Source organism: Hordeum vulgare, chromosome 1H (assembly GCF_904849725.1).
Source record: "Hordeum vulgare subsp. vulgare chromosome 1H, MorexV3_pseudomolecules_assembly, whole genome shotgun sequence".
Lineage (NCBI taxonomy): Eukaryota > Viridiplantae > Streptophyta > Magnoliopsida > Poales > Poaceae > Hordeum > Hordeum vulgare.
In genome coordinates, this window is record NC_058518.1 from 27,994,484 (window position 1) to 28,008,995 (window position 14,512).

The window sequence follows — 14,512 nt, forward strand, 5'->3', positions numbered from 1 at the left end:
TAAAGAAATGGTTTTGTTCTTTTTTATCAGTGTTCAACAGTCAAATGAATGTTATGAAATGCAAAATGTGTGTTCAGTTTAGGCCATGCAATAACATTACTTTGCAACAACAAAAATGTGTCCACAAATACTTAATTATTAGTGGCACGAGTCTCCTTCTTACATAATTTACCACTAATAGCAGCCAACACTTACATCATCGAGGACTCACATCCTAACTAGAACTAACACTAACACAAAGATAATTGCAAATAATAGTACAACTGTTATCTTCATTACAACAACCAAGTCTGCAACATCTTCTCGAAGTGATTTCAACAACATTGTCATCTTCGGCATATCTTCAGGTTCCATTCGTACCTTGTTCTTCTGTATCTTCCTCTCTACTACTTCACTATCTAGAGATTCACAACTCAGATGTCCATGCAGCTTCACATAATCAATGTAACTATATCCCAGTGCGAAAAGTTGCAAGGGTTCTTCCCTACCTATTTGACAAAACCGAGAACAAATCTGAAAATGGAATGAAAAGGGAAGCAGAGTTAACAACAACATGCAATCAACTACTAACCTTATGATTCACACACTTATACAAGATCCACCCGGGATAGTTTTCACTAGTGGACTCAAACTGCCTAATCTTGTGGATCTTGCAATCAGGGCACTGGATCAAAGGGAGCCAACCATCAGCAGCCGATTTCTCCGCGGCGACCCCCGATGAGCTACCCGCGCCGGACATGGCGGCCGCAACCAATTTCTCGCTGGAAATTGACGAGAGGTAAGGGGAGCAGTATGATGGAGCAGAGGATTCGAGCGATTTCGACGGCGGACGAGGGAGACGAGAGAGGAATCGGTTGCGGACGAGGGGAACGAGAGGGGAATCGGGTGATAAGAAACCCTCGGCGTGTCATGACCAGCTCACAAGTCAAAGCGTTCTTTTGGTCAAATTCGTCCACGTGGACGTGATACGAGCCAGACTTTAACATGAAAAAGTAGGGATCTTAAAAAGCTTTACCAGACTGGTAAAGATAAAATAAAAGAAGAATTTTCTACGTGCACTTTTTCAGTGTCGTTAACATCTGATATATGGACTGGTGGTGCAAAGCAAGACTATATTAGTGTGGTAACACATTATGTTAACGAACATTGGCAGCTACAAAAAAGAGTCATAGGATTTGAACTAATAGATGTATCACATAGTGGTCCAAACATTGCTGAAGCTATACTAAAAGTTGTAAATGATTTTGCTCTTGCCGACAAAGTTTTCGCAATAACTTTGGATAATGCTTCAGCAAACACGAATGCAATGAACACTCTCACTCCTATATTCTCCACATATGTTGCATCTTTTTAATGCATCAACATTGTGCTTGCCATATCATTAATCTTATTGCTAAAGGTGCTTTAGATATATGTGAACCATACGTTGAATGCATACGCACTGCAATATCTTATCTTTCGCATTCAACTCAACGAATTGCAAACTATAGGAGATATTGCATTCCATAGGTGCAACTCCTCATAAGTATAATTCAGACATGCTTGTTAGATGGACCTTTACATATTTGATGCTTAAGGCAGTTATTTGAGATAGAGTTTCGTTCAATGGTTTTATTAATGCAAATTATGGGGTTGAACCTCTAATCACCGATGATACTTGGCATGTTATTACATCATTGACTGCATTTCTTGAGTTGTTCTATGATGCAACAATTACTTTGTCTGGGGTTTATTACCCCACATCTCCTTTGATGGTGCATACCATATTAACAATCTGGGTTTATTTTTTGTGTCGCGGATTTTCCGTTACGTGGGTAAATCAGTTAAAATTGATGTTCAAAGTTCATGATAAATACTTCCTCCGTTCCATGACATAAAAATATTTTTAACATTACACTAGTATAAAAATCGTTCTTATATTATAAAACGGATGGACTAGTATGTAGTACTCTTTCCGTAAAGAAATACGAGTATAAATCATTTTAAATCACTACATTTGTTTACAGAGTGAGTATTTTGCAACACAAACAATACTCGGCTCACTCAAACCAGCAAAACACGGCTCACCATTTGCGACTCCAAAATCCAAATCGAAAGCTCTCTCCACCGCGTACGAACTCGACGGCCGTTGCCGCCGACGATGTCGCGCATCCGCCTCTGCCGCCGCTCCTCCTGCTTCCTCTGCCCATCCTCCTTTACCTCGCCGATTCAACGCCCCTGCTTCCGCCGCTCCTCCTACATCCAGCCAAAGTCCGGCCTCCGCCTCCGCCACTGCTCCACCACGTCGATGTCCCGCGTCCGCCTCACCACCCTCCCCTTCTTGGTCTCCCCTTCTTGGTCTCCCCGCGACGCCTTTGCCGCGGCCACAAAGCTTGGACGCGCAGGCACGCTCAGTCGAGACGACGCACACCACATGTTCGACGAATTGTTTCGTCAGGCCACCCCGGTCCCCGGGCGCTCCCTGAACGGCTTCCTTACCGCTCTCGCCCGTGCTACATCCTCTTCCGCGTGCATCACAGATGGCCCCGCCCTCGCCCTTGCTCTCTTCAACCGCGTGTGCCGGGAGCAAGCCGGCCCGCGGGTGGTGCCGCTCACAGTCCACACCTACAGCATCCTCATGGACTGCTGCTGCCGCGCGCGTCGCCCGGACCTAGGGCTTGCCTTATTCGGCTGTATCCTCAGGACGGGCTTGAAAATACACCAAATCACTGCCAACACCCTCCTCAAGTGCCTCTGCTACGCCGATCGTATGGAAGAGGCTGTCAACGTGCTGCTTCATAGGATGTCCGAGCTCGGCTGTGTGCCTGATGCCTTCTCATACTCCATTGTTCTGAAGGCCTTATGCGACAATAGCATGAGCCAGCGGGCGCTCGAACTGTTCCAGATGATGGCGAAACAAGGAGGTGGCTGCTCCCCTGATGTGGTGGCGTATAACACGGTCATCCATGGCTTTTTTAACGAGGGCGAAACAGGGAAGGCATGCAGTCTATTCCATGAAATGAAGCGGCAAGGTGTTGTGCCCAGTGTGGCAACATATAACTCGATTATTGACGCGTTGTGCAAGGCCAGAGCAATGGACAAGGCAGAGCTAATCCTTCGGCATATGACTACCAATGGTGCTCAACCCGATACAGTGACATATACTTGCATGATCCGTGGATATGCCACGTTAGGGCGGTTGAAAGAGGCTGCTAAAATGTTCAGAAAAATGAAAAGTCGGGGTCTTATACCAAATATTGTTATTTGCAACTCGTTCCTGGCCTCCCTTTGCAAGCATGGAAGAAGCAAAGAAGCTGCAGAATTTTTTGATTCCATGACAGCCAAGGGCCACAAACCGGATATCGTCTCATACTGTACTTTGCTTCATGGGTATGCCAGTGAAGGATGCTTTGCTGATATGATTGGTCTCTTTAATTCAATGAAAAGCAATGGTATTGCAGCCGACTGCCGTGTTTTCAACATATTAATCCATGCCTATGCTAAACGCGGAATGGTGGATGATGCAATGCTCATATTTACGGAAATGCAGCAACAAGGTGTGAGTCCAAATGTAGTCACATATTCAACTGTGATATCAGCATTTTCTAGAATGGGTAGGTTGACCGATGCCATGGAGAAATTTAATCAGATGGTTGCCAGGGGAATTCAACCGAACACAGCTGTTTATAGATCCATAATTCAGGGCTTTTGTATGCACGGTGGTTTGGTTAAAGCCAAGGAACTGGTTTCTGAAATGATAAACAAAGGTATTCCTCGTCCTGACATTGTGTTCTTCAATTCAGTAATAAACAGTCTGTGCAAAGATGGAAGGGTTATGGATGCACATGATATCTTTGACTTGGTTACAGACATAGGTGAGAGGCCTGATGTCATTACATTTACTTCACTGATTGACGGATATTGCTTAGTCGGCAAAATGGATAAAGCATTTAAAATACTTGATGCCATGGAAGTAGTTGGTGTTGAGCCTGATATTGTTACTTACAATACACTTGTTAGTGGCTATTGTAGTAATAGAAGAATCGATAATGGATTGACTCTGTTTAGAGAAATGTTGTGTAAGGGAGTTAAACCTGATACTATTACATACAACATCATACTGGATGGGTTGTTCCGATCCGGGCAAACTGTTGCTGCAAGGAAAATGTTCCATGAGATGATCGAAAGTGGAACAACAGTGACCATTTCCACATACGGTATAATACTTGGAGGTCTTTGTAGAAATAATTGTGCAGACGAAGCGATTGTCCTGTTCCAGAAATTAGGAGCAATGAATGTAAAGTTCAGTATTACAATACTCAATACCATGATTGATGCAATGTACAAGGTTCAAAGAAAAGAAGAAGCTAAGGAGTTGTTTGCTGCAATATCAGACAGTGGGTTGGTGCCTAATGAATCTACTTACGCAGTAATGATAAGAAATCTTCTAAAAGATGGAGCAGTGGAAGATGCTGAGAATATGTTTTCATCAATGGACAACAGTGCTATCGTTCCCAGTTCCCGTCTTATAAATGATATCATCAGAATGTTGTTGGAGAGAGGTGAGATAGCCAAGGCTGGAAATTATTTGTCTAAAGTTGATGGGAAGGGTATCTCACTTGAAGCCTCAACTACCTCATTGATGTTGTCTCTCTTTTCAAGGAAAGGGAAACATCAGGAGGATATTAAGTTGCTCCCTGCAAAGTATCAATTTTTCAATGGATTTGGTTGACTACCTGTTACGCTGTATATGAACTAATTCTTCGGAAAGCACGGTTATGTTATTGCTTGTGAAAGCTCTCCTGCCAGAACAACTGTATAAGAAATCCAAACTGCCTACTTGTATAGTTGAGTCCATTTTCCGGTTTGTCCGGATCACATGACACATGTCTATGGATCTTTTAAATCTTGGATGGACGAGGAAAGGTAGACAATGAGTGTAGCGCGACTGGTTACAATTTGAGGCGTAATTACTTCTGATGGCGATTGGGAAAGGTATACAATCTTTTTCTACTAGCCACAATGTAATTTTGTAATCTCTGTAAAACAGTCTTTTTCCTTACATATCAAGGAAAACTATTTATATGCCTTGTGGAAGGATGCATTCGTAAGATCAGTATCAAGGGTAAAATGCAGAGGCATGGAAATTCAAGAGCATGGCCCTCAAAGTAGAAGCAAGAAAGGATTCATGTATACAGAGGTTAACTGTAGGAAGACTTTCAAATATGCTTCCAAGTTACAGAAACATGAGAAATCACATGATGAGAAACTGATTTTCTATAAGATTTCGATAGTTATTTTTCTGAAGTGTAATAAGAATTGCCTAGCAGTCTCAATCTTGTAAGTTGATGTTTCTAATCTTATGATGCAGTCAAGTTGGATTACACTGATGTTACTGCTACAAACCCAGCTGCATGAAGACTTATACTAATGTGGTGTGCCTCAAGGCCCATGACCTCAGTGTGGTATCTATGGCACTAAGCAGCTAAAGAAGAAGTTTAAGCGCCATCAGCGAAGGCATGGAGGTTCATTTGTCACTGAGAAGATTAAATGCCACATTGCGGACTGCAATGCTCATTTTGAAAGGTGTTATTAACTTTGAATATCAGGAACCCAATTTGGATAAGCGTATCAATTTAAGGTATTTCATGGGCAGAGTAGGCCCGCCCTTTGTGTGTGGATTCTCTTGGTTTGCGATTTTGTAGAGGCTGGTGAGCATCCATTTTTCTTCTTCATATGAATTCATTTTAATCTACGAGTGGAAGGACTACAACACCGTGGAGCTGTTGCGGCCTGCTGCTACCGTGTACTCGTGGCCCGTCACGGGAGCTACCTGGACCTGCTGCACCCCGTCATGCTGTTCATGCAGTGTGTGCAAGAAAAGCTCCGGCTGTAAGTCTTTTTCTCTTGTATTCCCCTTCCTTTTTTTTTTGACGTGCTTCTTTGGTTCACGTTTGTGCCGAGCTGACCTAGTACCATGCTTGTGTTAACGTGTGAGGGGAAATCAAATTCCTGTTCATTAATTTCTTAGGTACAGCGAGCTTTTCAATTCGTCTTTAAAAAAAATCTGGCCAAGCACTTATGCAGATATAGTATATAATAGGGTTAATTTGATATATGCCACTACACCTTCCGTTCATCGGAAAAAATGCCATTACAATTTTACACTATTGAAAAATGTCGGTACAATTCTTCCATACTTCTTCATATGCCATCATATACATTTTGAGACCAAAATGCCCCCGTCGTCTCCCTTCTCCTTTCTCCGCGCTGTGCACCGAGGCGGACGAGGACGGAGCTGTGCATCGGCGCGCCCACAACTGCGCGACGCGTCTGCTATGCACACGTGTTGGTTGCCGCATACGTCGCCATGCTGGGCAAAACCGCAGTCGTGGTGTTGTGCGACTTCACTTGCGACTTTGCTGGCCAAGGACAATGACGCGCACCGTGCGGCGGTGGGAACAAGTGCATGCACGGCCGTCCTCCACCGGTTTGAGCCTTCAAAGATCTCGGGAGCTTAAGATCGGCGAAGTTGACGGCAAGCCCAATGTGGACGGCATGTTGCCCACGAAGCCGAGCTAGGCATGCATGTTCCTAGAGCGCGTGGAGCATCGGGACGACCCTGAACATGCTGCAGGGGTAGACCCATGAGCATGTGTGCTTCGTCGATAGATATCATGCCCACCTGCATCTCCCAGCATCCTGCTGCACAGCCTTGCTGCAACGAGGCACAGGAGGCCTGTGTAGGACGAGCCCAAGAAAGGTTGGGGGAGATGATGGGATGGCAATTTGGATGACAATAGAACGAAGTCATATGGGCACTTTGGTCCTTTCACCGTGTATAATGGCATACAAATAAGTGTGGAAGAATTGTAGTGGCATTTTTCCACTGCTGTTGAGTTCAGCTTGATTTTACCTCGCGCTATCTGAAAATAGTTGAAGGCGAACCACTCTTATGTTCTTGTATGTTACCGAAACTTTGGTTATCTAGAAAGCTAGGTTCAGCCGCAGAGCTGGCTAAGCATTCAGCCAAATTCCTGTTTGTATGCAGCCTGTAAAAGTTAAGATTTATCAAATTTTTAGTGGAGTTTTATGTCTAGTCCAGTGCATCTTTCATTTAGTTCTGCCCATGGTTATGCAATAAATGTTTCTTTGCTGTTATTTGGTGTACTGTTGGTAGTGTTCAGTTGTAATCTGCATTAAAATAGAAGTATTCCCACAACATTTGCGTAGGAATAGTTGCAGGAGAAACATGATAGCAGCCAGGTTTCTGTTGCTAACCCTCTGTATCCAAATATAAGAAAGAAACGTCTTATATTTGGATACAGAGAGAGTATTTACCAATTAATTGTACATATACTGGGCTCTCTCTCCCTCCCTTTCTCCCTCCCTCCCTAGAACTGTGCAAATGTTGATCCAGAGACAGCGCAGGTGATCCGACATCTCATGATTATTCTCATCCCAAATGTTGATCCCTTATTCTCATCCCAAAGGGTTCACCAAGAAACCATTCCTCTTTCCGCGGCAATTTACACCCGGCTGAATTATTCCTGCAGCAGATGACCATTGCGTGGAGCAAAGGTCCCAAAGTCATAAAGGCTCCCGTTTACAAAGTAAAGCGCGCATGCCATCACGGTGAGCCTTTTCTCTTCTATGCAGAAAGTTCTGCCTTGATGGGCGCAAAAAGCAGAGCATATGTTCCTCCCGTCCACTTCAGTCCATCTCTATGCTTTCCATATAATAAGACCATTTTGGATGCAGTACCTATGCTCTGTGTGGTGTGTGCCCAATCTTTCATTATTACTTAATAAACCATTATTACTTAATAAACGGATGTAATCAGATTTGTCATGTGGGATTGTATAACTGCATCTGCCACTAGAATTTTCAGTACTACCAGGTCTACCTTAACTTGGATTATGTAGCGGACTAGCGGTAGCGTGGAGTATATAAGACCACCATGTAGTGTATATATGCACACAAAAAAAAAGTACTCCTTTACATGTGCAAATACAAATCCATATTTCAGATATATGCCCTACTACCACATATTAGTGTACGAGGCATTGTTGTATCTACACTTCGGTTGTACGATGTATTATATTTACTAGATTTGTTTAAATAAAACTGGGAAAAGGAGTATATTGTCAAAACAAATGTTTCAACGAACATATGTACTATTTTACTAGGCAACTCTCGAATATTGTCACTAAAATTTGAAGCGCTTTCTGAATTGGAGCCGGCGAGTAATTTGGCAATCAACATATCCAACTCACCTTGCATTGTATGATTATCAGTAACAAAAAAACAATGCCTGGTTTAATGACAATGACTAACCCATTAGCTTGCCACCAATTACAGGACCACATCGACTGAAACAACATGGAAGATTGGAGCGGAAGGACAAAATAGTTTTCCACTCAAGAAACTTGGAAGTTGTTCAGAATCAGAATGTCATCATCATCATCATCATCAACAGGGCAGCCGCACATGCTTGTGTCCATGTCCACCGACCCTATCAAGAAGCACAAACACAAGGAGACACATCACCAGGTGACCAAAGGGGAGCAGAGCCAACATGAAGACAGGTCACTCAGAATTAATTTGTTCTTCTTCGTCGATGATTACAGGTCACTTGACACTCTTCTCCTCCTTTATTATGGTTTCATAGTTTTGTACTGACAGCAGAACAAGTTAAGTGTCTATCGACGGCCTCACCTGTGGGTCCAGTGGCATGTTCTTATAATTTATTTTCAAATTACTTTGCTTATGAGCTCTCACAGTACATCATCAGAGTGTTGGATCAGGCAATGGCATGCTCCTTTATGCCATGATATTATTACCTTGGGGCTGACAAAAGGCATCACCAAGCATACACTTGCCTTTTCAGTTGCCTTTTACCATGAAAACTTTGCAAACTGATCCAAAATGGAGCCTTTTCAGTTCAGAAAGGAATCGATGCGAAGCACGGATGATGGACATTTACAAGAGCAAAAAGCAGAGCTCTCACCATGTTTGCCTTTGCCGATGCCGTGATGCTGTAGTAGCCGTTGTTCTGCTGCCCGTCGCCGTGGCCATTGTACCCGCCGCCGCCGGCGGTAATGCCTCCGACGCCGGATGAGGTGGTGGCGTTGTCCTTTCGCAGGCGGTAGGCGAGCTCGTACACCGGCGTGCCGCCGGGCTTGAAGAGCCCGTAGTTGCGCTCCGACGAGGGGCCGGGCTTCATGTTTTCGTTGAAGAGCGCGAACATGTAGACGCGCAGCGCCCCGTCCGGACGCAGCGGCGTGCCCTTGCCCTCGCCCACTAGCCGCATCACGTTGCCATTGTACCTTGCGGCGTTCCGTGGCGTCGCGCCGGTCTCGTTGCTGTCGCCGGTCGACGGCCACCCGGTCTCCGACACACGCACCTCCACCGCGCGCGCCACCACGCGGTTGGTCGCCGTGATCGCGTGGTACACGGCGTCCACCTGTGCCACCAGCATGTTGGGGTAGCGTAGCCCGGAGGATGGGTCCGGGACGCCGCTGTGGCCGGGCTCGAGCAGGGCGTACTCGAGCTCCACGCCGGCGGGGTCCTCGGCGTAGGCGAAGTAGGGGTAGGCGTTGACAAGGAACGGCGAGCCAGTGCGGGCATGGAAGTCGAGGATCGGGCAGAGCACCGGGAGGAGGTCCTTGCGGAAGTAGGCCGACGAGGGCGGGTAGGAGGTGGCGAGCACGCCGAGGTTGTGTGCGGTGGTGACTGCGACCTGCTTGTCGAGGCCGAGCTGCACGAGCACGTCGTGGATGCACTGCATGGCCGGGAGCAGCGAGGGCGTGAGCGCGGAGCTGTTGGCGCCGTGAGCACCTCGTTGCCGATGGCGAGGACGGCGATCTTGGTGGCCGGGAGCGCCGGCTGGATGACGGAGCGGACCCAGGAGGAGGCGCCGGAGGGGGTGGAGACGGTGGCGAGGCACTCGTCGGGGACGCCGACGACGAGCTCGACGCCCGTTTGGCGAAGGAGCGGAGGGTGGCCGGGTCAGCGTCGTAGAGGCGGACGCGGCCGACGCCCAGGCCGGCGAGGAGCTGCAGCGCCGAGGTCGTCGGTGGGAGGTTGTTCCCCACCCGGCCATAGTTGATGCCCAGCAGCGCCGACGGCGTCGCCACGGGCGTGGCCGGCAGAAGGAGCACGAGCAGGAGGAGGAGTAGCGGCATTGTCTTGTCACGGCAATGCACGTGTGCTGCGCGCGCGGTAGAGCCGGAGTGAGTGAGATTGTGTGTGCTTGTGATGAGTGACTCTACTACCGGAGTGAGTTGGAGTGAGTGGAGTGTTGGTGGTTTGGTGGCTTGTAATCAACCGGATGGCTTCCTATAGAAATCATCTGCCCAGCGGGCCAATAGCTCATGTACGACGTCTTTCCTAGGAATTGGATAGAATGAGACGTTGTTCGACAGAATGGCTCGGCAGCGACACTTTTGAGCGAGTAAATAGCTCCTGTGCGACATGACCCTTAAGCTGAACTGATATTCTCATTAGCTGTTATGGGTTGGACCCACAACGTATCCACGTAAGCGCGGGACCCACCACTTGTCCAGTAAGCGCGGGACCTACCTCGTCGCGGCTAGAAGCGATTCCGCCCGTGCCCGTCCGTCCGCCGCCGCCCATTGCTTTCCCCTTTCCCCATTCTTCTTCTTCCTCGGGTCTCCGGCGACCTAGTGCAGATGTCCACCTCCTCGGCCACGCAATCAAACTGGCGTCAGTATGGTCCAGTGATGCTCACAAGGTGCCCTAACTGCCCACGTCCAGAGCCTCTCAAACGGTTGGTGACTAAGACTGATGAGAATGGCAATCTTGGGCAGGAGTTTGTGAAATGCTTGAGCAAACCAATGGCATGAAGGGATGGCAAGGATAGATCTCGGTTCTAAGCCCGTTCTTTCGCTGTTGTTTGCTTTGATTTCTCCATATTTTGTTTTTTCTCCTCGAATTTGAGATTTAGGGTTCATTTTGTGGTTTGCAGATCCTGAAGAAATGCACACATTTCTAGTGGACTGATGAATATGTTCACAAGATTAAATCTGAGGGCTACATTGATTCTAGCGTGGCCGCAACCTGGGTGCTCAATTTGGGCGGGGTGCCGCAGATGGAGAATTGGGGGAGCTCGGACAGAGGGGCGGGCAGAGTTGTGCCGATGGGAGGTACTTGGAGTCTGAACTGACCGATGAACTGAAGAAGATAAAGAAAAATCAAAGGGAGATGATCGATTTGCAGAAGCAAGCAAATATCATGGCAGTGTTTTTTTATTGCTGTGCCATTGCTCTGTTTATGTTTTACTTGCTATTCATCGTCATTAGAGGGGGCATTTAGGTCTGTCCAGTGTAGATGATGTGATCTGATGACAAGTTCATGTATCTTAAATGAATCAGCAGTTTGGAACACAAATTATTCAGTTTTCATGTTGTGTTTCCTCTGTTTTTTGTTCTTCAGTTAACAGAGTACACACCCAAATTCAGTTTGCAGTAAAAAAACAAAATTGGGCTGCCGAGTGCGAGACCAAAGAAAGTTCAGTTTCAGTACAAAAAATTATTCGTGGGTTGGTGAATAGATGTTGGGCCCAAAATAAAAACGACGGATTATAACCAGGCGCAAAGGTGTAATTTACAAAAGGTACTACTGATTTCAATAGGAATAACCAGGCCCAAAATTATTTGACTGGTCATGTATGATTTTCAATAGGAAATAAAAACGACGGATTATATACAACAATCCAAGTTCATTTATCTTAACAGGGTTGAACATCTAATCTGATTTGTATTATTTACAAACATGGCCTAAGCGGCCTGCAAGATACAAGTGTAAAATCTACAGAGCAAGTACTACACGGGGCAACTACACATGAGGAACGTCGGGCACGTCTTCTGACTGCTCCTTTTCTGGGGCTTACTCGCTTGAGAACGCCTGTGATGCGTGGAACAGTGGCTGGAACAGGTTCTGGCTGCTTCTTTTCTGGCCCTTACTCACTGTTCTTTTCTGCAGAATCGCCTGTTCTGGCTGGAACGGGCCCGGCTGGAACAGGTTCTGGCTGCCAAACCGGAGCCCCTTGGTCGCTGCGGCTGCGCTCCATTGTCTCCCCTCCATTGCTGCCTTGCTGCTCCGGGCCCTGCTGCTCCTGGGTCAACCAAACGAGAGATTAGTTCCTGGTGAATGGTGACAAGATAAACACAGAACCATGAATGGTGAGAAGAAAGGATCAGCCCAATACCTGGTGCACTGCGTCACGGTCACTGATAAATATATAAACTGACAGATAGCCCCAAATAAACACATAGATGTGCACAACATAGATAAGATATAAACGGGCCCGATATAAACACGGGCATCACATAAACTGGCAGAACAGTACGTAGGGCACAATAGTACGGGCGATTACAATAAGCTTACAGATAAGATAGTGTTTAACATTACAGATACGATAGATAAGAAAGATTAAACTACGATAAACCCGACATGGAGGGGCGACGGGCGCGCGTCTTCACTCCTCGTCGTCGGCCGGCGGGAGGTTGTAGGGGAGGGTGTGCATGGCGTGCTCGTTGGGCCAGATGCTATCGAGGTCGGTGAAGATGTTGTAGGTGGTGAAGCAGATGAACTTGCACCCGCCAAACCAGACACGGCCGAGGAGGTGATACGCGTCGTAGGGGTTGCAGAAGCGCACGATCATGCCCGTTCCTCCCATGCGAGACTCGTCGATGGTGAACATCTGCGGAGTTCCCACAGGGAGGTGGCAATAGAGGGCGCGAAGGAAGAGCCCCGCGAACTCCCATCCAACCCGCCAACGCGACATGGCCCAGACTCGGAGCTGGTTCTCCACGATGACCCCAGCGGGGTACATCCTTTCCGGCCTGGTGCTGGGCGCTTGGAACGTCGGGCCGTGGAACTCCATGCCGGGGCTTGCGGTTGCTTGGATGTGAGGAGGGCAAGGAGGAAGATGAAGATGTGCACGGGGCAAAGGAGGGTTAAATAGCAGGTTTTGGACCGCGTCGGTTGTGGTTCGTCGATTCAGTTGCAGCAATTAATGGATGCTGCCCATTCGCGTTTGCCTATTGGATCAAAGGGTGCGTCGCTGATTCACACACTGCGTCGAGGACTGCGTCGAGCACGCCCCCCGTTCAGACTTTCGTCGGTGCACCGCGTCGAGCACGCCCCCTCATATTCAGAGCCCATTCAGACTGCGGTCCTCGCTGCGCTGCTAATGGCTCTGATGCGACGCGTGCATGCATGCAGAAAAACCGACGCGTGTCATGCACCAAAGAAGCACACGAAGTCAGAGGCGCGTACGCCACATCCATGCACCGATTCATTTCCAATCGTCGGATCTTCACCGAACTGACTAGATCCAACGGACAGGCCCTCACTCGGGCCCTCGATCCAAACCCCCGCTCGCCAGTCAATTAGCACACGCGGATCACGGGCGGATCACAAACATGGCGGGGTCAGATCCAACCGCTGACTCAGCAATGATCGATGGCTATAAACATGGCGGGGTTTCGGATGGGGTTTCCGGGGTTATGGGGTTTAGGGTTGCAGTGAGCTAGGGTTGAGCACAAAAAATTCAAAAAAAATCAAAAAAATATGAAACTTTCTCCCACTGTCTATTGATGCAACTACGTTGCTATAAAAAAATTGATTCATGTTATATCCATGTTTAAATGAAAAAGATTCACACAATTTATGTTATTGATGGAATGATCTAGGGTAGAGCATAAGTAATTCAAAAAAAATTCAAAAAAATACAAAACCAACGCACATTGTGTACTTATTCAACCGAGTTGCTATAAAAAAATGGAAACTTGTTATATGCAAAGTTTAAAACCAAAATTCACACGTTCATGATATCGACGAAATGAGCTAGGGTTGAACATAATTAATTCAAAAAAAATAAAAAAATATAAAACCAGCACACATTGTCATTTTACATCACATACTTAGCAAACAAAAATATAAACTTTGATTTTGAGTCGGTCAACGTTTTTGTCAAAAAGTTGACTATTTTTCAAATGAGCACAAATAATTCAAAAAAAAAATCAAAACTTGTGCCCATATTCCTATTATGTTGCATAGCAACCAAAAAAATATATAAACATGGTATATATACAATTGCAGGAAAATGCCTTCAAGAAGATGGGATTTTGTTACAATGTACAATATACTATGAAGGGGTTTAGGATGGGGTGTTCGGGGTTTAGGGTTGCAGTGGGCTAGGGTTGAGTATAAAAAATTCAAAACAAATCAAAAAAATATGAAACTTTCTCCCACTGTCTACTGATGCAACTACGTTGCTATAAAAAAATTGATTCATGTTATATCCATGTTTAAATGAAAAAGATTCACACAATTCATGTTATTGATGGAATGATCTAGGGTAGAGCATAAGTAATTCAAAAAAAAATTCAAAAAATACAAAACCAGCGCACATTGTGTACTTATTCAACTGAGTTGCTATAAAAAAATGGAAACTTGTTATATGCAAAGTTTAAAACCAAAATTCACACGTTCACGATGTCAA

The 14,512-nt window shown here is 46.2% G+C and overlaps 1 protein-coding gene and 1 pseudogene across 1 annotated transcript; one reads left to right on the forward strand and one right to left on the reverse strand.

Annotated features, from left to right (window-relative positions):
• The first annotated feature begins 1,952 nt into the window (after positions 1 to 1,952).
• On the forward strand, positions 1,953 to 8,862 carry LOC123400459 (protein Rf1, mitochondrial-like). The gene is made up of 5 exons (XM_045094655.1): positions 1,953 to 4,974; positions 5,351 to 5,620; positions 5,745 to 5,871; positions 7,536 to 7,614; positions 8,341 to 8,862. Exon 1 carries the CDS (start codon positions 2,141 to 2,143, stop codon positions 4,709 to 4,711), a length of 2,571 nt encoding a protein of 856 aa, XP_044950590.1. The 5' UTR covers positions 1,953 to 2,140; the 3' UTR covers positions 4,712 to 4,974; positions 5,351 to 5,620; positions 5,745 to 5,871; positions 7,536 to 7,614; positions 8,341 to 8,862.
• A 61-nt stretch (positions 8,863 to 8,923) lies between these two features.
• LOC123396007 lies at positions 8,924 to 10,180 on the reverse strand (annotated as a pseudogene).
• Between the last annotated feature and the right edge of the window lie 4,332 nt (positions 10,181 to 14,512).

Bases quoted from the DNA above. Each gene is read 5' to 3' on its own strand.
- LOC123400459 (XM_045094655.1), top strand. From the start codon at position 2,141: ATGTCGCGCATCCGCCTCTGCCGCCGCTCCTCCTGCTTCCTCTGCCCA.